This window comes from Garra rufa, chromosome 3 (genome assembly GCF_049309525.1).
Source record: "Garra rufa chromosome 3, GarRuf1.0, whole genome shotgun sequence".
In the NCBI taxonomy this organism is placed as follows: domain Eukaryota; kingdom Metazoa; phylum Chordata; class Actinopteri; order Cypriniformes; family Cyprinidae; genus Garra; species Garra rufa.
The window spans coordinates 4,329,806-4,355,439 of NC_133363.1; the positions used below are offsets into that span (position 1 = coordinate 4,329,806).

Here is a 25,634-nt window from a genome sequence, read left to right on the forward strand (position 1 = left end):
TTCAGTCACTGGGTGACATGATTTCTATTTTAAGCCTAGGGAGTTTATTGAAAATTGGTGAAAAGTTTCAGTGTTGACGGTTTTAGTGATTTGTATGAAAATGTTGAACTGTGAATTAACCTAGATCTGTTTTGGGGTTAAAGTTGCTTCAGTTTACTGAAATCTTTGCGCTTCCTGAAATGTGCAAAAAGATTTGGTTTTCTGGCATTTTATTTCTGCCAACAAATGGACTGTGGTCCAGATTTGGATCCAAGATTGGTTACACCCAGACTGAATCATTTTTTTTTCAATTCATAGCTTAATCATTTTACTAACCACACATAAACGTGGGAGTTTTGACTGCTCTGTGTGGAATTAACTTCTAAGAAATGACTCACGGTCCAGGTGGAAGCAATTTAGTTGACTAATTGGTGACCTTTGCGATAAAACCAGATCAGTAGATTTACTAGCACCCTACCAGATCCACTTGGAAAATCATTACCTTTGTTTTTTTACAATGAACATTTAATGCAAATGTAGTCAGTTTTTGTTTTTAACTTCTCCTTCTGTTTCTCTGCTTTTATTTATGTGCCGGACAATTGTCAGCACTTTACTTGAAGCCTATATGCACTACTAGTCAAAAGTTTTTGAACAGTAAGATTTGTAATGCTTTTTATAGTATTCTCTTCTGCTCGCCAAGCATGCATTTCATTTGATCTAAAATACAGCAAAAGCAGTAACATTTTAAAATATTCTTACTATTAAAAATAACTGCTTTCTATTTGAATATATTTCAAAATGTAATTTATTCCTGTATAGAAAGCTTCATTTTTTTTTATTATTATTGCTATTAATCATTTAAAACAATTGAGTACCTTTTTTCAGGATACTTTGATAAATAGAAGGATCCAAAGATCAGCATTTATCTAAAATAAAAAGGTATAATTACGTTAAGTAAGGTTTTTTTTGGAAAAAATATTAAATTTAATACTTTTATTTAAGCTGATTAAAAGTGATGATAAAGACATTTATAACTTGACAAAATATTTCTATTTAAGATAAATGCTGTTCTTCTGAACTTTCTATTTAATAAAGAAACCTGAAAAAATTTGACTCAGCTCTTTTCAACAAAATAATAGTAATAAACATTTTTTTTTTTTTGCAGCAAATCAGAATGTTAGAATGATTTCTGAAGGATTATCTGACTGTAGTAACAATGCTAAAAATTCAGCTTTGAAAATGACAGGAACAATTTAGATTTTAAAATATTTAAATAGAAATAGTTATTTTAAAAAGTAAAAATATTTTTTTTAAAAATTACTGTTTTTGCTGTACTTTGGATCAAATAAATGCAGGCTTGGTAAGCAGAAGAGAATACTTTCATATTTGTTTTAAAGAATTATCTTCTGCTCACCAAGCATGCATTTATTTGATCCAAAGTACAGCAATCAACCACCAATTTCATGCATTTTTGTGCAATATTTATGTAAAATACAATGCATTTAAACTTTGTTTACAATTAATTATGAAAACATAAAATGCTTTATAATGCATTATACATAAAGGCTTCAAGTTAAGTATTAATTATCTTTAATTATCTTGAGTAGCTTGTTACCGGAATACCAGAAGTCAACCATAAAATCGAAGTAAAAAAAGTTACAAAATCTGTCAGTGGGGTGGTATAATTTTAAAAGGTACTAATTTGTACTGTTTAGGTACTAATATGTGCTCTTCAGGTAATAATATGTACCTTTAAGGTACTATTATGCACCTTTTCAGGTAAACAAGGTACAAAACTGTAGGAACCTCTCCAGAGAAAGCCTTAACCTAAAAGGGATACGCTGCAAAAACTTGTTTCCAGCCAAAAATATCTAAAAATTCTTAAATCCAGAAGGATTTTCTAGATAAGTAAAAATTATTTTCTTGTTCTCAGTAAAAACAAGTCAAAATTAAGTGCATTTCTGCTTGAAACAAGAAAAATAATCTTGTTTTCAGTTTGAAATGACATTATTTTTCCTACCCCATTGGCAGATTATTTAGCTTAAATAATCACTTAATTTTGACTTGTCTAAAAAATCCTTTTTGATTTAAAAATTTATAGATATTTTGGCTGGAAACAAGACAAAAAATCTAAGTAAGAAAAGCTTTTTTTTGCAGTGTAGTTCACCCGAAATGAAAACTCTGTCATCATAAACTCACCCTCTTACTTTCTTCCGTTCCAATGACGCCCATCAGCTGTTTGGTTTGTGTTCAACAGAAGAAACTCATGCAGGTTTGAAATAACTTGAAGGTGAGATAAACGATGACAGACTTGTCATTTTACAGTGAACTATCCCTGTAATGTTTGCCATTGGCTGTGGGCTATCGTTTGCCTAGTGTTGGGTAAAGCAGAACTCCACTGAATGAAGACAGGATTTCACTGGATGCTGAAATAGCCAGTCTTCCTGATGTGAGCACCAGTCCTGTCCTCTGGCCCTGCTTCAGATGGAGAGCAAGACTTACAGAGACGGTCCCTCCACAGACGCAGTCCGGAGTGTCTCTGCCGCTCGTTTCAACAGTGGAAAGCTTCTGGATGTTGCGATTGCCTACTGAGAGAAAGGCCTCCACTCTTTCTCCAGCTTGAGCGGTTAATACAGCGCTGAGCAGGTATCGTCCGTCCATGGGCACAGTAAACACACCTAGAAAATAAAGAATCAGGTTAAAAACAAAAATAGAATATGCCATTGTTGTTGTGTTTTTTTTTTCCTGCAGATAATAATTTCCTGGCCAAAGCGGAAAGCGTGTGATATTCTGTTCTAAACTCATATTAAATGCAATTAAATTAATTAATAATATGTGACCCTGGACCACAAAACCAGTCATAAGGTTAAATTTTACAAAACTGAGATGTCAGTAAATAAGCTTTCTGTTGATGTATGGTTTGTTAGGATAGGACAACATTTGGCCGAGATACATCTATTTGAAAATCTGGAATCTGAGGGTGCAAAAAAATCAAAATCCTGAGAAAATCACCTTTAAAGTTGTCCAAATTAGGTTCTTACCAATGCATATTACTAATCAAAAATTACATTTTGATACATTTACAGTAGGAATTTTACAAAAAATCTTCATGGAACATGATCTTTACTTAATTTCCTAATGATTTTTGGCATAAAAGAAAAATCAAAAATTTTGACCCATGCAATGTATTTTTGGCTATTGCTACAAACATACCCCAGCGACTTAAGACTGGTTTTGTGGTCCAGGGTCACATATGTGGTATCCACCTTTTTCTTCTAAGAGTGTGCACAGCCATTTAAAAAAAAATATGGGTGTGGTTTTGCAAAAAATGCTTTTCTTACTTAGAATTTTTGTCTTGTTTCCAGCCAAAATATCTAAAAATTCTTGAATCAGGAAGGATTTTCTAGACAAGTAAAAATTATCTTGTTTTTAGTAAAAACAAGTCAAAATTAAGTGAGTTTTTGCTTAAAACAAGCAAAATAATCTGCCAATGGGGTAAGAAAAAAAATCTTGTTTCAAGCAGACAACTAGATTATTTTTCTTACCCCATTGGCAGATTATTTTGCTTGTTTTAAGCAAAAACTCACTTAATTTTGACTTGTTTTTACTAAAAACAAGACAACTACTTTTTCTCTTCTAGAAAATCCTTCCTGATTTAAGAATTTTTAGATATTTTGGTTGGAAACAAGAAAAAAAATCTAAGTAAGAAAAGCATTTTTTTGCAGTGTAGCTGTACAAACATCTTGTTTTACTGCTTGATATGTCAAACTAGTGCGTATTACTATAGTATTTCAATGTGTTATCTTAATTATGAACACACTGGTTTGTAGTGCAAACAGTTTTACCATTTACTGCACGTTGTTATTCTTCTCCTTATTTCCCTACAGCAGATAATGAACTGAAAGTCTCACCCATAGGCTTACTTCCGATGAGGAAAAAGGTGGATCATTTATATTTATATTATTAATTTATATGCAGCTAGTTGAAGTTATTCGAGCCACTTATGTAGGACTTTAGTGTGTTCATAATTAAGATAATACTTAAATAGGACTTAAGTACATCTTTTTATATAATTTCGTAATTACTTCTATTGTCTTTGAAATATGAATATAGTACTGCAAAATGTACTGACAAGCATTTATAATAAACTAAAATATACTTTAACATAATTTCTGTTGAAACTTGTATGTCATGTATTGAAATCTTTTTGCAATTATACATTTGTAATGATACATTTTAAGGCATTTAAAGTAAGTTAGCTTTTTACAATCAAGTACTTTACATGTGCTTTTTATGAGTCAACACATCAAAAGTGATGATTAAAACAATGATTTAAGGTAAAACTTTTGGATTTGACATTATTACAAAATGCACTTAAGTGTATTAAAAATTCTTTAAAATCTAAAGTGTCAGTCAAAGAACAATAAAAGATTAGAAATATAATGATGTAAAATGTATTTACAGTAAAACTTTTGATTTGATATTACAAAGTGTACTTAAGTGTGTTAAGAAACGGTCATGAAAGTGTCTCTCTATAATCACTTAAGTGGTCTATATATTTTTTTATAATATAATATTATTTTATCGGCAAGTAGATTTTATTTATTATTTAATTCAGATTTAAAGTTCACTACAAGCACACATTCAATACAATTAAGTGCATTTATTTTACTCAAGGGAAGCTTTTACACACACCATAAATGGTCGTTCAAGAATGTACCTGTTTGTGGATCATAGTGTCTTCCATCATTCAACAGAACATTGTTGAACCGGATGATACCGATTTCTCCAGGGAACGGCACAAGTGTCAGACCGGCTGAAAACGACACGTAGGTCATCACTCGCCCCTCTCCTGCACAAACACACACATTCTTTAAATATTTACTCTACTATCACTTACTGATGATACAGATTTGCGAAATGTATGAGAGGTTTAGTTTTACCTGCGGCCATCTGAACTGTCTTCAGTGGAATCTGTGCTGTGGATACAGGAAAGAAACAGCTGTAAATATCTTGAATATTTTAAAGCATATTTTTAATGCTCTGCCAGTGTTGGGGAAGCAACTTCAAATTATGCATAGCTGGTAGTCTGCCAATCTACAATTTTAAAATACTTAATGTACAACCAAGCGAACTTCTTGAAATCTAACTACCTTCACTATTATTGAGCTACACTACAAGTAGCAAGAAAAAAGCTTTCTTTTTGTTGATTTCTGAACGCTACGGTTATCAGTGCAACCCAGGGTGGCATCAGTATGTATATACTAACATAACTCAACACTTTTTTAGTGATAAGAGGACTGTCACTTATATCTTTCTGCTGATACTGCTGCGACTTCCACAGAGGTCATATCATTCCTTCCTCCTCTTACATCCCCCTCCACAGACACTGTGGCGGAGTGCTTTAATCTCTCCTGTCCGGGGCTTTTGACTCTGTTGCCCCCTTAAGAATGAAGTATATGGACTCAGTTTCTGGGACTCATAAAGTCCCATGGAGAAATAGTGTTACCATTGTAAAAGAACTAGAGAGAAATGCTGTTTAAAGTTCTTAGGCACTCAATTATTAGGGTATGACACACAATGTATGTATTATGTACATCATAAATCTTGAACCCTGATGATTGCCACTTGCAGCTATTTAATTATTTGACTAATTTGACGTCTAATTAAGTTTTTTTACATTATCCATATTGAATATCGCATTTTTCCAGTTGTGAATGGCTGATCACTATGAAGTTTGGCAGATCCTTACAAGGTGTCCACATAAATCAGTGTACCAAATTTTGTAAGAATCGGACACAAGATGGCATTATAATAAGCTAATTTACTTTTTGGATCCATTTCTGTAAGTTCGCCATTTGCTTTCAATCTCCTAGTTTTTATGTCTGATTTGCACAAAATGCATGTATTATGTAGGTCATAAATCTTGAACCCTGATAATTGCCACTTGCAGGTATTTACTTAATTTAGTAATTCCCCAACACTTTTCAGGTACAATAGTGTTGAATACCAGAAACTGAATCAGGACCAACAGCGGCAACTGGAATCCCTGGATAACCTGTCAAAAGCAATTAAACATTCTGTGAGGTAACCCGGATCTCCTGTAAACACCTGTTTTTATTATTAGAAAACACACACATGAATACACTTACCTGGTGCTCCTGCATAACCTATAATGGATGGCATGCTCCCATTGACCCCCTGAGGGGTGTGAGACGAGGTTTTGGTTACCCGAGGTGCAGTTTCCACAGAAGCCAGTGATGGGAGTGGTTGACCTCCCTCCATGGAAACTTTTATAGTCGCTGTATTTTCAGGAACACCTGGAGAGAGACAGAAGAGTAATGGTTGAGACTGAGAGAAGAAGAAATAAAGACTGGCTGGCAGTTAACAGGTGTGACTTTGCTGTATACAAAAGGTTCAATCCATCCGACCCAAAAGAAATCCCAGCATTGAGTAGAGCTGGAGAAACGTACGAAAGTTTCAATTCTCGATGCATCTTAATTTGTAGCTATTTAAACTTGCAATTTAAAGTGTCTCGTTGCTAAATTCTGTGTAAAGATTTTGCATGTAAACCATACTTAATAAAAACAGTACAAACGCCTATATTTTGATAATTTAAGAAGTGGTTCTGCGGATTTTGTTCTTTGCAAATGAAATACTGCATTAGAGAAATCTCAAACTTAAAATCTGCAGTTATCTTGTTTTCTGTGGCTGTTTTCAAAGTGAGATATACAGTTTTCTATAATTGTGGAAATTAAAAAGAAATGATTAACAATTAATTTATTGAGCAAAATGATTTAAATTATAAATGTTTGTAGATGTATACTCAATTGTTTGATACAAATTTTGATGCTTTTGTGAAAGAATGTGGAGAGCCCATTTCGGATCTAAATTTTAGCAAGTCTGAATGTAACAAAACTTACATATGAACACCAAATTTTGGACTTGGAGGGTAAGAAAAATCTAAAAACTTCTGAACATCTGGAGTAAGGTAGAAGAATGCTGATGGGAGGACAGAATAATTCGCAGACATGACATACAACGCCATCTGGTTCAAGAGAATCCATCCTCATGACTAAATGTTGCAAAAGACCACCAAATATCAAAAAAGCTACATATAAGAAAGCTTCACATCTTACCAAATACAAATACAGTATTTTATCTAACAATAAGAGTTAACTGGTAATGGTAAACATTGTACAAGAATTGATATAATCACAAGACATTTAGAGAGTTCCTGCACTGATAGTACTTTGAATTAAATTGTAGTTATACACTGCAACTCAAATGCTATTTCTGTAGTTATATGTGACCCTGGACCACAAAAACACTTGTAAGGGCATTTTTTTTTTTAAATTGAAGTTTATACAAAATCTTAAAGCTGAATAAATAAGCTTTTCATTGATGTATGGTTTGTTAGGATATGACAATATTTGGCAATATTTTGAAAATCTGAAATCTGAGGTTGCAAAAAAATCTAAATATTGAGAAAATCACATTTAAAGTGGTCCAGATGAAGTTCTTAGCAATGCACATTTATATGCACGTTTATATATTTATGGTAGGAAATTAACAAAATATCTTAATGGAACATGATCTTTACTTAATATCCTAATGATTTTTGGCGTAAAAGAAAAATCGTTCATTTTGACCCATACAATGTATTTTTAGCTATTGCTACAAATATCCCTGTGCTACTTCACATAGTCACATTTTATAACATTTTACAGCTCATATACATTATTTCAGTTAAAACTACACATTTTTTTACTGTAATTAAGTTCAATTTGTAAAACATAAAATGTTTCTATGGTATTTTTTACGGTATAGTTTCAGTAAACCACAGCTGCCTTTTTTTACTGTAAATTTCACAGATTTTTTTTACAGTGTTCTCATGCTACTAAGAAAATAAGTTGTTTCCCAGCAATGAGAGAACGAGAAATGGAGCAGCTTTACATGTCACACCCGATTGCTCACATGATCTCATCGACTAAAACACATGCATATGTTGGCACTTCTGATATTACAAGGACTTTCCATAGGTGTAATGGTTTTTATGCTGAGCTAAGGAGATTTTCAATTCCTTAAACTGACCCTTAAACATAAGCGTCACAAAAAACGTTTTACATTTTGAATAAAAAACTGTTCAGCTTTTTAAATTACAGGGACATGCATGCATTTACAATTAACACGATGATGCACAAGCTCTTATTCATAGTGTAATGTGAATGTGAGGGTGTAACGCAGACATTGCCTCTACATCTACTATATCTGGTCAATTATTTCTGCTTGTCATGCTCAGAAGTCACCCTAAATTGGTCAAACTAGTCTAAATGGCCCAGATAATTACAAAGTACTCATCCACTTTGTCATGAACATTTCAGTCACATCCGAATCAATGTCAACTTAATCTCTGAGTAAGCTGTGAGAGTTTTTAGCAATCACTCATCTTGGTTAAATTGAAGCAAAGTCTAGTTAAACTAAAGCAACATTTGACAAAATACTCATTGACGAATGGTCCGAAAAGTAGGTGAGACAAGATATAAAAGACAAATGTTACTATAATTTAGGGCCAAATGATTTCCACGATGCTGAAACCACTGACGGAATAACAGAATTCAGTCATAAAAATTTTATTTACTGTACAATTTGGAATGGGATGAATGTTAAACTATTCAAATAACAATATATTTCATAGGCCCCTATTATAAATAAATCAATAAATACATACATATTTGATTTTATGAATTTAATTACCATGCTTTTCACATATTAAAATTTACATGGAATCTTGGATTCAATGGAGAAAATATTAAACATATTTCATAGGGCCCTACAAATATATGTTTTTTCATGCACCTGTCAAGTTTGAGATTTTGGGCTTTTTGGTTGTTTTTTTCAGACTAGTGGAAAGAAAACACCCAAAAGACACCATTAAGTGTTTCTTTTATAGCACTTTATCTATTTGTGTCAACAGATTTCAATTCCAATACATATTTTTAAAAGCTGTTTTCTCAAAATGAGTTTTTTTCTTCTACACTGAGCCATAAATATCAACTTCAGTAGCTCTTACACACACCAACTTTTACATTTTTATTCCTGTCTATATTCTGAAGGTTTTTACAAAGGGAGTTGTTCATATATAAATTGCTATTTTATTTTATACAGCATTTTATTCCCCAAAAACTGTATATAATATATATATAGTTTTTTGCCTGTTCTAAGTATTTTATGAATTATGGAGTGACAAAATGCCCAAAATTTCTTCTGTTTAAACATTTGACTCTAATATGCCAAAAAAAAAAAAAATTAACAAGAATTTTGAAACTGACTTCATCCAGTGTTTAGAGTTTTGTACTAGAAATCTATGGAAATTAGCACATATTTCATTAAATAATGACTCATTTGCATTTTAAAACCTAACATTTCAGAAAACCTGTAATACAAAAAATGTTTGCAATTACCAATACAATCAATCAACTGAGTAAGTAAGGTGAAAAAAAAAAAACTGGAAGATACTTTATATAACATAGTGTTTAATATGCATTTAACTTAAAACTGTCTATTGGACAAAGGAAACCTGTCTTGTTTCAGAGGTCCACCACACATGACTGACTCGAACATATATTCATGGTATTTTAATAAGACTGACAGGCATGAATGAGGTCTTAAAGCCCCCTCTACATGTGTTGCATTTTTCTTAAGAAAGGAATGCAATAAAAGAGAGCTTCTGTTTATTGCAGAGAGAGGAACAGGAAGGAGGAACAAAGAGGACATTGAATCATAGGATAATGCAGTGGCTATATCAATGTCTTTCTGATAAACTAATGGCCACTCTTTCCCACAATTAGACCTCCAGATAAAATATACAAAAATACATGTGTGAGCAGTCAGACACGCTTGAAGGAAAAGATCATCTCACGGGTCAAATGTCAAATGTGACTGAGAAGGTTGAATGCATTACTATCACAAAGCTGCACACAGAATAAAATCCTCTATAGGCACCTATAGGATCTGTAATATAAGTCAAAAGGGTAAGGATGTAACTGTTTTTTTTTACTACTATTTACAACAGGATCTGCATTTAATGGGTTTAAATATAAGATTTATGTTGTAAGAGACTGTTGCATCAAAACCACTCTTTTCCAGGAAAAAAACGGACTTGATTTTCACAAGTCAGCAAATTTGTGACAGCTTTTTGATAAGCCAAACATTTGAGTCTCTGAGTAACATGTAATTTGAGCCACGAAATAAACCTCATTCCATTAAATAAGTACAATAAACTACACAAAAAGCAAATGTCTCCAGCATGTTTTACAATTAGCCAAAAATCAAAAATAGAGTTGAGGTCAAATGTTTACATACACCTTGCAGAATCTGCAAAATACGAGGGATCATACAAAATGCACCTTATTTTTTATTTAGTACTGACCTGATTAAGATATTTCACATAAAAGATGTTAAAAGAAAATTTTGCAGATTCTGCAACTTTTGACCTCTGTAGTTGCTGTAGTTCCCCTTTATGCACTTTACCATATCTGCCAAAAACTGTAGCTGTCAGCTGGACTACTAGAAATAAAAAAATAAAAAAATAATTACTTTGCGATCCATCAGTTTAAAATCCACCTCATCTGAATATCACGACATTGACGTCTGTCAAAAAATAATGTGCACAATACATGGTAGTATTTATGAGTTCCAGATAGTACATTAACTTGTTGGAAAACCCACAATACCGGATGTTTTGAATGCATCCATCATCGCTTTCTGAGAAAAGGCAGAAAATGACATCCAGAGCAGCTACAACATGCTTTCTGTCAAAGATAATAATGTGCATGATCCATAACACACAGGAGTATAAATATGTGCTTCTGTACAAATACTGTAACAAATATGACCACTATTATTACCTAATGTCAGTTAATTTGACCTCACTGTAAAGTATTAGCAAGTTCAGGCTCATGATGCACTGGCTTTCTCGGAAGCACTTTATTTTACAGTCCTCTTTTGCATGTGCATACTATAAACTTCTTATAGCAATTAAAATAACTGGGTAATACCTAGGTACTAACCCTGAAACTACACCTAATCTTAACCCATGTGGTTACCTTATATTACCAAGTACTTTCAGGTAAGTACACTGTAATTACAAGAAAGTGCACATACTGCATGCAACCACATGCACACAAAAATCATAATCTTCAAGAGTTCTTGAGTGTATCCTTTTGATTTACCTCAAACAAAGCTGTTTACAAATCACTTTGTGGCCTCGTCCTTATGCCATTTTACAATTTACATCTTGCCGAGTGTGTTGCAACAGTATCAACTGCAATAGGTGAAACGCCAAGCTGACTAGTGTGTCCAGAACATCTTGTAAATTACGAACACAAAATCACCAAATGAGAAGCAGATGCCCACATGTGTGCTCACATATGCACACACACACACACACACACACACACACACACACACTATAATGTCATAAAAGTCGAGACGTTGCACAACTCCAGAGCCTGTCCAGTTGTAACATGTGTCTACAATCAATACGTCAAGGGGAAACACTACTTCCCCTGGGAGTTACCTGCTTACAACACACAAACTTTCTTGTGTTTGCAAAGGAAATCCCTCGAAAAACACAACCTCATGCACACCGTAACCAACATTTGCATTGTGGAGCTTGTACAGCAGCTTCCAGAAACTCAAAAGACATTTTAACTAGCAGCACTGACAAAAACAGACCCGTTTTTTTACACTATCCATGAAGTTGTTGCTTCTATCCTTCAACATCTTTGGAACTTTTCTACTGCGCAAAAGGTTCTTCAAACTAAGAAAAAATGGTTCTCGGAATGATTCGGAATCAAAAATCAGTTCTGCTATGGCATCGCTGTGGAGACACTCTTTTCGAAATCTTTTAAGAATGTATTAGATCAGATTTTCAGACTTTATTGGATAGTAAGGACAGGAAATTACAAGGGAGACTATTGGCAATTTCACACAACCTTTTCTTTGAAAAATGCAATTTAGAGAGCATGCATCAAAAAGGTATTTTAAAAAATAGTTAATCAGTTCTGGTAAATCTGATCTTTTTTGATGCTATGCATGAATAAAAAAACAAGAATTAGTGAAGAAGTGCAGTGAAGTGAAGAATTAGCGCTGAAAAGGCTGACCTTATTAAATATGCATGTGTAGGAGTTTCTTTATTAAATGCAAAATTTATGGGAGTAGCAGGCTATTAAAATGAATCACGCAATGCAATTTACTAACGTTTGCACTTGTAAAATTACTGGTATTTGTGGCATTATTTAATGGCCAAAAAAGCATTTCTTAAATCACATGCAAAATTTACCCCTCCCATTGGTGCTTTTGTGGAATTGCGCTCTAACGCTAATTTGCCATGTTTAGTAAATCTGGCCCAAAATTACCGGTATGAGCAATTAAAAGGTCAGGACACACAAGATCTGATAGAAATGACATGATTACTCCATGATATTGAGAGTACCAATGTTGTTGTGCAGTTAAAGCTATTTAGAAGTTAAATTCAAGTTTAGAAGCTATTGTTCGTTGCAACTTACTATTACCATTAAAGCATCACCAAGCAAGTTTAATGCATGCAATGACATTAATTATTCATGCCCAAGTGCATGATGAGAACAATGGGATCATGACTTTGATATTTACGTAAACAATCTTTGTAAAAACAACAAAGTTTAAATTTTTAATTCTACAAGCTTAAATTAAGTACTAATATTGAATTTACACTTTTTTTCTTGCTTGAACTCAATTATTTAATGTAGAAATTACATTTGTTTTTCTGTATTATTTACTTCACCACAAAATCATTTTTGTCAGTGGAAAAAAAAAAATACACATAAAAATAGTCATCTCCTCATTTGCAATGTCAAAATGCATAGTTAATTTTTAGTGGTTATGATTTTTATTAGTGCATATCAATTTCTGATAATTCCATAACCTAGAAGGTTTCCGGATTTTTATCTTCTGTTAGTTGGGGCTCTAATAATGTGCAATAATGTCCTTATCGTGGCTGTTTGTACTGGCCTTTTTGGATTTGTTAAGAACTTTCTTAACTTTTGTTTTTAACTTTTTTCAATACATTTTATTGAAATCTAGTTGTTCCCTTCAGCCCTCCGCCCTCCGCCTACACCGTCCTTTATTTTCTCTGCACTTGAGCAGCTGTAATGTTGGGTGTTCTGGGCTTGGATGTAAGACTCAACGTAAGAGTCTTCATTTTCTCCCAACATCTGAGTCAATGGGGATGCAGTAGATTACTTATTTTGAGGTAATGCGACTCAACGTCGACCTAAATACATTTATGTCTGCGCAAATCATTTCTCTCCAGACTGCACTGTGAATCTCATGTTGTTATAGAGCTTAGCTAATGAGCTAATAACTTCACAGACACATTCTTGGGACACCTAAGACCAATATTATATCTTGTAAAAAGAGGCATAATAGGTGCCCTTTAAGTCTCTACTAAAGTCTTTGTGTTATTTTAATTGACAACCCAATCAGTTTTCTAAGAAATAGGCTTTTGAAATCCCAAACCCCTCTAATAGGATTGACCTTGCTAAACAATCTGTAAAAACCCAATTTGGTTCCCAACAAAGGAGCATTGCTTACCTGTAGGTGCATCAATGATCCCATCCTGGTCGTCTTCTGAGATGTGTGAAGTTTCTTTAAACGTGTTTATGTCTCTTGTATGTGCGAGTACTGTGCTATTCAGTTGACGGACGCAAGTCCACAAGCTACTGACGTGTTTGTTCAGTCCATCTTTAATCCGCTTGAGACTGTCGGACATTGGCTCAAACCGACCACAAACACCTTCGATGCTAGCCATGCGTCCATCAAACCTATTAAGCGAGCCATTCATTGTCCTCACTTGCTCTTGCCTTTGCTCAGAATCCACCTCTAGATTTTCCACCCGTTGCAGAAGGGTTTCAAGACTCATGGACTGATTAGGATCTCTCTTAAGAGAGTCCACTTCATCCTGCAGGTGCTGAGCATGTTTCTCCAAGACTTCCAAGCGCTGCTCTTGAGCTAAGAGTAGCTGGAAAGTGTTGTTGTCATGTTGAACACCGTTGATCTTCTCTTCAAAAGCTATGCGTTGGTCTTCCTCTTCCTTAAGTCTTTCCCTTCTCAGTTTATCCTCAAGATAGAGGCAATGTACCTCCGCGCTCCTTTCCGCAAGACTAACCCTAGCCTCCAGAACCTGCCCTTTTGCATTTATCTGTGCAATGGTGGCATTCTGCTCCTTGATAGCATCTTGGAGTACTTGTTGGGTGTCCTTGAGCTTCTGGACCTCAGCATTGTCCAACTCTTGGGGTTTTCCAGTGGGAAGCTGAAGACGCAAGTCTTGGATCTCTTTGCGGAGTTCAGTCTCTTTGGAATCGAGGAGCTCTGCCAAGCTCAAGTAGGAGTTTTCTTGTTCCTCACACTGTTCCTGAACGGATGTTACTTTGTAGTCGCATGCATTCTTCATGTCTGCTATTTTGATGTCCATTCCTTGGAGAAGCTCATCTCGTAGGGCAGATAGCTTCTCATCGATGTACGCCTGACATTGACACTCATTGGTTGGAGTCGTTGGAAGTGGTTCAGTATTGCTTGCTTGTGTTAGTTGATGCATCTGTCCATCAATGTTCTGGATCCTCGTCTGCAGATCTTGGATGATATTAGCATTGGTACTGATGGTATTTGAGAGCTGGGTAATTTGGTTCTGAAGTTCATCAGTGCCTGATAATGGTTGGAGGTCGTACGGGAGCGTAATGCTCTCGATTCCACCAGTTTTGACATCCTGTGGCTGTTGCAAATTCCCCAACATGTTTAGAACGAATTTGGTAACATCTTCTTGTAGATCTACCCGTAGGTTTGCATTGGCTGACGACGTGGCTTGCAGATTAATTACAGTCTGAGAAAGACGCTCCACTTCTTCTTCTAAAGCCTTAACTCGTTGACTCTCCTGTTGACGATCTCCATAATCGCCCAGTTGATGACTATGATGTCCTTTCAGCCCAAGCTGAGACCATGGATGTTTCGCTTCTGATCCTAGAACAACCAAAATCACTTGTACTTTAAAATATTTTTGGCTGACAAACAAATGAACAATATAGCTGCAAGAAGCGATTACTGAGGTTCAAGCGCTTAAAGGCATTTAAGCACATATGAAAAAAGACATTATGTAGCAAGCCTTTTTTTGCAAATAAAGGTAATTTACCATAGATATACTATGTTTTGTAACATATAGACTGTTATAGCGCCAGCTGTGGTCCGATCTGCTTAAAACTTTGCATGCTTGTTTAAAATCACCTGTCGCATGTGCTCCCCAAGTGTCCGTAAGGTTTGAGTTTTCCTTTAGGCTTTATAGGATTTTGGGTAAATTCAGACAGGCCCCTTTTATTTCTAATTATAGCTTCCCAAAGGGTAAATTCCAAAATGTTTTAATAATGATTGACCTAGAGAGTGCAGAGAATTGCACTGCAGTGTTTTTTTCTAGATTGATCGAAAAACCTGGGACTAGTTTGCAAAAGTAGGTTTTTTACATCTTTTAAATCTTTTAAGTAATTTATTTCAAGTTTCTAACAGACCTTTGGGGCGGTGAGTCAAACAGGCCCACCGAGTTTTGTTCAGATCGGCCTCCATTAACCATTTCTAAAAGGTGCTCAAACTTCATCAGCCAATGGTGGCCATGTTTTTTGAGATACGCAAATGTCCTTACAGACTCTTGTGGCACTTTGGACCAAGACTGTGCACAGCTAGTTTAATGTCAATAGGACAAATGGTTGCGTAGATATAGCCATTTTTTATGTGGCCAAGCTTCACGATTTTTGTCCTGCAACCTCAGATTTAGCTGTTACATAAGTGTTTGGTTTGGTGAAGATATCTCATTCCATTCTGGAGTTAAAGTCTTTTTACTAAACGTGGCCCTGCCCTTTCTAACGTCTTGCTGTACCTTTGCGACGGTGAGTCAAAAGTTTAATTTTTTTTGATAATTATTGATATTCACTCTCCAGAGAATTTTCCTGCACTGGTTTGGCTCTGATCAGGAAAAAACCTAGGACTAATTTGCAAAAGTAAGTTTTTTCAAAAAATCCAAAATACCCTACATTTTCAGCTCATGATTGAACGGTTTAGGAGTTATGAGCAATTCCATACTTTTGCACGCTGTAGCGGCCTCGTCAGACCGATTAGGCTGAGCCTTGGTGACGTTGATGGTGGTGTGTGTACTACCATCCCTCCAAGTTTCAAGTCTCTATGACTTACGGTTTGGTCTGCACAGTCAGTTTTACGTGGAGATCGCTGATCCATGACCATTCTAACAATTACAAGATGGTTTCAGCGGTATGAGCTTGAACCCCTAATAATAGTTGGCATCAGTCTAACAAAATTATGTTCAACCAATCAACTACAATTTGTTGCATAAACACTTTTCAAAGTTGATTACTCAAAAAAAAATTGCTAACAGGTCTTCTGAATTTCTTTTCAGAGTAACGTAGATGTAGATCAAATATTACTGATTTAACGTTTCCAATTCCAAAGTAATCAAAAACACATACCCATTATGCCGTGCTGTTGGTTGTTGGGTGAAGGAACATCTTGACGTAGCTCTTCAACAACATCGGGTCTCTGTCTGGTATTTTTTAGCTCTTTACAGTCATGACCTTGATATCCTGGACAGCACCTCCATTCCAGTTCAGTCACTTGCTTGTAGGCTATTTTGTACATGGGCCTCATTTGAGTCTGATACCTAGAAAGACATTTGTGGATTATGGAAGGATTTTCTAGATGAGTTAAAAATATTGTCTCGTTTTCAGAAAAACCTATTCAAAATGAAGTGCATTTTCACTTGAAACAAGCAAAATGGGGTAAAGAAAAATAATATTGTTTTTTGCTTACCTCATTGCCAGATTATTTTGCTTGTTCTGAGCAAAAATCACTTAATTTTCACTTGTTTATTCAGAAAACAAGAAAATATTTTTTACTCGTCTAGAAAATCCTTCTTGATTTAAGAATTTTTAGACAGAAACAAGACAAAAAATCTAAGTAAGAAAGGCATTTTTTGCAGTGTATTGTATGCACTTCACATCAGTGTTGGGGAAAGTTACTTTTAAAAGTAATGAATTACAATACTGTGTTACTTGCTAAGAAAGTAACTAATTTCGTTACACAGTTACATGGAAAGTAATGCGTTACGTTACTTTTGCATTACTTTTTCTTCTCTGGGCTGGGTTTGCTTGCTTGTTTTTCATATAAAAGATTATATTTCTGGCAAATGTTAAAGACCTTTTTCCACATTTCACAAAGTCAAAAGACTAAACCTCAGGTGGAAAGTAAATCCAAGTCTGTACAGTAGAGGTCACTTTTTAGAACACTTAGTAGAACACTTTTTGTTCTTATTAGTATGGTTAAATCAACCTGATCTCATGATGAAAACGTCCCTGTGGGAACTTTTTCGCAAGATGTGAAAATTTCAAGGATTTCAAGGACTCTTTATAGTTGCCTCGTAAAAAAGAAGTGCACTTAATTTTACTGAATGTGGCCTTTTAGTGTTCTTCAAGTCTTAAAAGCATACAAACTGTACTTGCAGATTATATAATATTAATGAAATAAAAAGCCACTTAAGTGGTTTAAGATGACTGTTTCGTAAGTACACTTTTAAAAAATGCAGTTTGCAAAAATATTTTTACTATTTATAATTACTGTTTTCTATTTGAATATATTTTAAAATGTAATTTATTCCTGTGATTTCAAAGCTGATTTGTAGGCATCATTACTTCAGAAATAATTTTAATATTCTGATTTGCTGCTCAAAAAACACAGTTATTATTATTTTTAAGTTGAAAACAGCTAAGTAGAATTTTCAGGTTTCTTTGATGAATAGAAAGTTCAGACGAACAGAATTGATCTGAAATGGAAATATTTTGTAACATTATAAATCTTAATCATCACTTTTGATTCATTTAAAGCAACTTCAATAAAAGTATTAGTTTCTATAATTATATAAGTCTAAGATTTTTATTTCAGATAAATGCTGATCTTTGGATCTTTTTATTCATTGAAGAATCCTAAAAAAAATCTACTCAACTGTTTTAAATATTGATAATAATATTAATAAAAAATGTTTCTTGAGCAGCAAATCAGCATGTTAGAATGATTTCTGAAAGATCATGTGACAACGAAGCTTCGATCACAGGAATAACTTACATTTTAAAATATATTCAAATAGAAAACAGTTATTTTAAATAGTAAAAATATTTCACAATATTCACTGCTTTTGCTGTATTTTGAATCAAATAAATCCAGGCTTGGATTTACAAAAACATTACAAATCTTACTGTTCAAAAACATTGCCGCAGTTTATAAAAAGGTCAATTATCAAAAAAAAAAAAAAAAAAAAAAAAAAATTCTTGCTGTCTTTGCACATTAAAATAGGCAAATATTTAACACACTTAAGCTTTAACTACCAAATTATAGTGATAAACCACTAAACAGCACATATCCTGGATGTTTGCTGCATGTTTCAGAAAAGCCAAGTGACAACATTAGTCCTGAGAGATTTAAAAAATGTAATTTGTCTTCTCCTAGCCACTCTGTCCACAAAAGGAAGCATTCCTGTTTTAATGAGCCATGCAAACATAAACAACAAAGTGCAGAATTACGTACAAAATTTATTAGGATTTACTCCAGCAGCGACACACATCTGGAGCGCAGCTTTAAAAGCAGGCGATGTGCATGAACCTGTGTGACTTTCTAATTGCAGCATTTCTAAAAAGGTTCTCACGGATTCTGGACAATTTACCCAGGCTAAAACAGACCGTTCGGTGCGGCCCCTGGCCCTTCAGCGGTCGTAAATAATTTGGATGCTGATAAAGCAATGACCTGTCAGTCAGTAGGTCCAATTTAACTGCACTGCTTATCCTTCTAAGAGCAATCCAGTTCTGATCTCATCTAATCTGATCTCTGGGCACTTCCACCAATAAAAATGTCCATGCAACCCCCGCCCACTGCATGCGCTCTCCAGAGACACTTACATCACCCGCTGTGTGCAGTCGGGCTGATGCGGAGGACAGGGCAGGAGCTGCGGCTCCATGACGTTTTCGTTCGCCGCCAGCACAGCGCATGTCACGTTCCGGTGCACTACAAAAGCACACCAGTTTCTGCAAAAAAAAAAAAGTAAAGAACAATGATACTATACATTTAAGAAAATGCTCAAAATAGAATGTTTAGAATGTCTTTTATAATGTTCTCAACATGTTCTTTAGACATCATTTTTGGAATGTTTTTGTAACATTTTAGCTGTTTTCAAAATGTTACATTTTTAAATGGTACTACTTGTTTTAGAATGTTCAGAGAACATTCAAAAGTAACATTCCCAACATTCCAATTTTAAACATTCAGAAATTCTTTACTTAAATATGGCCCAATCCTTCAAAAGGAATTACTAATTATTTGGAAACGCGTGATAACTCCCTAGTAAAAACTGAAGTCATTGTGCGCTTTTGAGGTTTTGAAGAGTAATTCTTTTTTTGGCAGATTTAGTAGCACTAATTTATTAGTGGGATATTATGAACTTCGCTTTAAGAAAAGCCCATAAAAACAGGGCAGATTGTACATTAGTATGAGTTTAACCCTAATCCTAACCGTATAGTAAGCACATGCAGTTAGTTAATATTACTCAGTACTTAAATGTGACCCTGGACCACAAAACCAGTCTTAAGTAGTTCTGGAATATTTGTAGCGATAGCCAAAAACACATTGTATGGGTTGAAATTATCGATTTTTCTTTCATGCCAAAAATCATTAGGATATTAAGATCATGTTTCATGAAGATATTTCCTACTGTAAATATATCAAAACTTCATTTTTGATTAGTAATATGCATTGCTCAGAACTTCATTTGGACAACTTTAAAAGCGATTTTCTCAATATTTTATTTGTTTGCACCCTCAGATTCTAGTTTTTCAAATAGTTGTATATCTGTCAAGTATTGTCCTATCCTAACAAACCATACATCAATAGAAAGCTTATTTATTCAACTCTAATTATGTTTTGCATTAATGTTTTAAGGTTAAAAGAAAAGTCTGTAAATGTAATGGATAATAGCTTGGCAGAAATTTCCTAGAAGAAGTCCTTAACTATTAAAGTGTATGTAGATCTGGTTACACTTTATGGTAACATTTTTTAAGGTGTCCTGTTACACGTTACATGTACTTACTATTATAATAACTATTAATTATGCATAATTGCATGCAAGTAACCCTAAGCCAAACCCTAATCCTAACTCTAACCAAATGCATGTAGTTAATTAACATGACTCAGTACATAAATGTATAATTACACTCTAACAAAAACACCTAAAAATAAAGTGTAACCTAATTATGTTTTGCATCATCGTTTTAAGGTTAAAAGAAAAAAAAGTCTGTAAATGTACTGGATAATGCCTTGGTAGAAAATTACCAGTAGAAGTAATTAATTTAATTAATTATTAAAGTGTATTTAGGTCCAGTTACACTTTATGGTTAACACTTTATTTTAAGGTGTCCTAGTTACACGTTACATGTACTTACTATTATAATAACTACTAATTATGTATAATTGCATGCAAGTAACTCTAAGCCAAACCCTAATCCTAACTCTAACCAAATGCATGTAGTTAATTAACATGACTCAGTACAAAAATGTATAATTACACTGTAACAAAAACACCTTAAAATAAAGTTTAACCCTTATATTGGTTTGCATTATTGTTTTAAGGTAAAATAAAAGTCTGTAAATGTAATGGATAATGATTTGGAAGAAAATTAACAGTAAAAGTACTTAATCGCATTAATTATTAAAGTGCATGTAGATCTGGTTACACTTTATGGTAACATTTTTTAAGGAGTCCTAGTTACACGTTACATGTACTTACTATAATAATAACTATTAATTATGCATAATTGCATGCAACCAACTCTAAGCCTAACTCTAACCAAATGCATGCAGTTCATTAACATCACTCAGTACTTAAATGTATACTCAGTGTAACAAAGAGAGCTTAAAATAAAGTTACCCTAATTATGCTTTGCATCATTGTCTTAAGGTTAAAAGAAAAAAGAAGTCTAATGTAATGGATATTGACTTGGCACAAAATTAACAGTAAAAGTATTTAATTGCATTAAAGTGTATATAGTTCCGGGTAATAACACTTTATTTTAAGGTGTCCCTTCTACACGTTACATGTACTTAACCATATAGTAAGTGCATGCATGCAGTTAATTAATATTACTCAGTACTTAAATGTATAATTACAGCGTAACAAGAACATCTTAAAATAAAGTGTAACCCACTTATATTTGCATGTAATTGTACATAATTAACTGTTTTTACTGCATGCAATGTGTAACAAGGACATTGTAAAGCGTTACCTAGTTTCTTATTACAGTAACTCTCAGCAAGGCATGAAATAGGCTAGTTACTAATACTAATATTTAGTTTATTTAGAGTTTCTTGTTAGTTAAAAGTAGTTAAGCTACTATAATACCTATTGTGTTACAACCAATGTGTCAGTTTCTTAAATATCTAGACATGAAAACTTTTTTTTTTTTTTTACAAGAGATGGGCTCTATTTTGTTTGAATCAACATCATTAGACTTAATAATATTATATCATGCCACATTTTACCTTATATAACTCATATCCCAAGTTTTTCCCTCCGCAATTAACTCTATAATAGAGAGTGTACTTACTGATTTCGTTGTCTCGAAACAGAGCTGGAATAAGGACTGCCCTGGAACAGACTATACTTCGACGGAGTCCCATTAGTCAAAGGAAAGGTAATGAAACTAATAAAGAAAAGCGCTGCACAGAAGTGCGCGTAACCTGCGAGGACGCGCTTCATTTCTAATCACCCAAACGCAGTCAGCGTCCACCTCATGCAAGCATGAATAAAAAGCTCAAAGTGAATGTTTTTTGAACGTTTCTTGACAGGGTGATGGTGCCAGTGAGATGTGACAGTGGCAAACGTTTGCACGAGCTCCCGCCCCGCTGAGCGCGCGCACGCTTCTTACTGGCCGCTGCACAGCTGGATCAGGTTCCCAACTTTATTAGTGCACGCCACTGATTAGACGCTGCTTTAGATGTGGTTATTAAAGTGAGGCCATTTTGCTAAAGCGAAAGTTATCTTTTAAGAACCCCTAGTCCAAAAAACCCAAAGGATGTTTAGGGACCAATTTTAACACCCTTACGAAAATTAACCATGGTTTCACTACAAAAAACCCCCAAAAAACATGTTTACTATAGTTAAACCATGGTAAACACAAATTAACCATGGTTTTGCTAAACTAACCAGTGTTGGGGGTAACGCATTACAAGTAACGCAAGTTCCGTAATAATATTACTTTTCCCAAGTAACTAAAGTAACGCATTACTTTTTAATTGATAAATATCTGAGCTACTTTTCCAACCATTTATTGATTAAAAGCTCTCCTGTTCCCATGTTGAGAGAAATTGTGAGTAAAATGTTACTTTAGTTCTAGAATAAATGTGAACATGCATCAATTCATCTCACTCACTAAAAAAACAGATGAAGTATTCTTCAAAATGAATAAAAACACTGAAATTTAACGTAAACCTGCAATAATTAAATATGTTAAATAATACAAATATCCTTTATGTATTTAATCCCATTTTATTATCCGATGTCTTTGCTGCCGACCTTCGATGATCCAATTCATCCATACTAATAAGCAAAAATTACTCAAGATAATCTAACATTTGTTTATTGCTGAAGTGTTGTCATTTTTTCTTCTGCGCTCTACTGTACAGACGTGAATTTACTTTTCTCTAAGCCTGAGGCTTTTGCTATGAAAGGCTTTTACATTTGCAAAAATAGAGCTCTTTATATTAAAAACAAACAAGCAAGCCCTGCCCAGATTTAAAACGTAACGCAAAAGTAACGTTACGCATTACTTTTCATAAAAAGTAATGTAATTAGTTACTTTTTAGGGAGTAACTCAATATTGTAATGCATTAAAAGAAACTTTCCCCAACACTGCAACTAACCACAGTTTAACCATGGCATTATGTAGTAAAACTATGGTTATACAAATGGTAATCAATGCGCCAAAACCATGGTTACTACACTTCTACTGTAATAAAACCATAGTTAATTTTCGTAAAGGTATTAGCATGACCACATTCTACATCCCTTAAAGGGTTAGTTCACTTCCCACAATGCAAACAATGAATATTTTAGTCTTGTCTTCTAGTATAAATATCACAAAATTCTTGAAGCAGGATGCATTTACTGAACAAGTAAAATGACTTAAGATATTATGTCTTGTTTTCTGAAAAAAAAAAAAAAAACCTACCCAAATTTTGTTAGTTTTTGCTAAAAACAAGCAAAAATATCTGCCAATAGGGCAAGAAAAATCTTGTTTAGCCGTTGATTTTAGATTGTTTTTCTTACCCCAGTGGCAAATATTTTTACTTGTTTTAAGCAAAAACTAAAAGCATTTGAATAATTTCTTTCAGAAAACAAGACATATCTTAAGTCATTTTACTTAAGTAAATGCATCCTGATTCAAGAATTCTTAGATATTTATACAAACAAGAAAGAAACTCATTTTTTTGCAGCGTAGAATAAAAATCTCTTGTAATTTATGTCTTTCTTTCTTCAGTCCAAAAGAAATTAGGTTTTTATAGTCCATACAGTGGACTTTAATGGGAGACAAAGGGTTGAAGGTCCAAATGGAGTACTTTTACAATGCATCATCAATCAGCTTTGGCGGCACTGAACATAAACAATGCCAATGAACCAAACGAAACTTGCATATTTAGCTGATTATTGCTGCTGAAAATGGTTAATTATTGCCATGTTTTGGGCTTTACTAACTGGTCAGTCCGGGTAACACATTTGGAGTATTACAGACTGCCAAAAGTTGTAACAAATCAAGGAGAAGAGTGCAAAAACTGTCTGTGTGAGAGAAAAAACTCACTAGTGTGAGAAACTGTGCAAATTCTAATAATGTTTTATCCCATATTGTGAAAATTAAACTTTTTTGCTTATGCTTAAAATGCTTTTTTTTACTTAAAATGAGGTGCCTACTTTCGGATGAATAAGGCCTACGATTAATCAGATGCAAATTGAAACACCAAACCAATCCTAAAAAAAAAAAAAGATTTAATCCAATATGAGAGATTTATAAGCAATTGTTTGGAGTTTGGTCATTCTTGACCGGGAACACCACAAGTGTGACTTTTTGCAATTTTGGACAAAATTAAAGCATTTAAAAGCAAACTTCCTCATTAAACACTAAAGCACACTAGTGTGAGAAACAGTGCAAAATAATGTTTTATCTCATATTGTGAAAATTAAGCTTTTTGCTTATTATGCTTAAATTGCTTTTTTTTTTTTTTACACAAAAACGAGGTGCCTACTTTCGGATGAATGAGGCTTATGATTAATCAGATGCTAATAAAAACACAAAACCAATCCTAAATGAAAGAAAACAAGTTAAAAAAAATATTAAATCCAATATTTGGTGATAATAAATCATAATGAGAGATTTATAAGCAATTGTTTGGAGTTCGGTCATTTTTGACCGGGAACACCATAAGTGTGATTTTTGCAATTTTTAAAAGAATTAAAGCATTTAAAAGCAAACTTCCTGATTGAACATTAAAGCACACTAGTGTGAGAAACAGTGCAAATTTTTAGAATTTTTTTATCTCATATTGTGAAAATTATTCATAAAAAAAATGTTTTCACTCAAAAACGAGGTGCCTACTTTCGGATGAATGAGGCTTATGATTAATCAGATGCTAATAGAAACACAAAACCAATCCTAAATGAAAACAAGTAAAAAAAATAAAAAAAAATAGATTAAATCCAATATTTAGTGATAATAAATCATAATGAGAGATTTATAAGCAATTGTTTGGAGTTCGGTCATTTTTGACCGGGAACACCATAAGTGTGATTTTTGCAATTTTGTACAAAATTAAAGCATTTAAAAGCAAACTTCCTGATTGAACATTAAAGCACACTAGCGTGCATGGTTAGTTCTTCGGCTGTGTATTTCCAGTAAAAAAAAAGGTAGGGTAGGGTGAAAAAATCTCATTTTCTTCTCCAACTTTGACTTCCTTTGCACATTCGTATTCTAAACACTGAGTCGGTACCTCTGCCTACATGCATGACCTTTTCAACGTGATTACATGTGCTTAAAAGGTATATACATATTGTTTTAGAAAATGACCAATCGTTTTGCTAGATATAACCATTATTCTTTGACTGGGATTGTGTAGAGCCCTGTGAAGCTGCATTGAAACTACAATTTGGACCTTCAACCCATTTGTTCCACTATATGGAGAAAAATCCTAGGATGTTATCCTCAAAAACCTAATTTCTCTTCGACTGAAGAAAGACATTAACATATTGGATGACATGGTGGTGTGAAAATGATCAGGAATTTTTTTTTTATCTGGAAGTAAACTACTTATTTAACCCTACCTATAGATCAACTTTACTAACTATTAATAAACAAGAAGTTTGAGGTAGTTGTAGTTAATAGTGAGAATTGGTGCCCAAATGAATGTGTAACCCCAATCTTAAATGGTCAAAATGGAAATTTTCTTGAAGCATTTCGATTACAAAAAAACGT

The 25,634-nt window shown here is 33.8% G+C and overlaps 1 protein-coding gene across 1 annotated transcript; it reads right to left on the reverse strand.

Annotated features, from left to right (window-relative positions):
• Positions 1–1,442: 1,442 nt before the first annotated feature.
• On the reverse strand, positions 1,443–21,969 carry emilin2b (elastin microfibril interfacer 2b). The gene is made up of 9 exons (XM_073836813.1): positions 21,720–21,969; positions 19,023–19,148; positions 16,548–16,738; positions 13,618–15,039; positions 6,132–6,299; positions 5,990–6,037; positions 4,923–4,958; positions 4,700–4,831; positions 1,443–2,657 (listed from the first exon to the last, which is right to left on the reverse strand). Exons 1-9 carry the CDS (start codon positions 21,869–21,871, stop codon positions 2,341–2,343), a joined length of 2,592 nt encoding a protein of 863 aa, XP_073692914.1. The 5' UTR covers positions 21,872–21,969; the 3' UTR covers positions 1,443–2,340.
• Between the last annotated feature and the right edge of the window lie 3,665 nt (positions 21,970–25,634).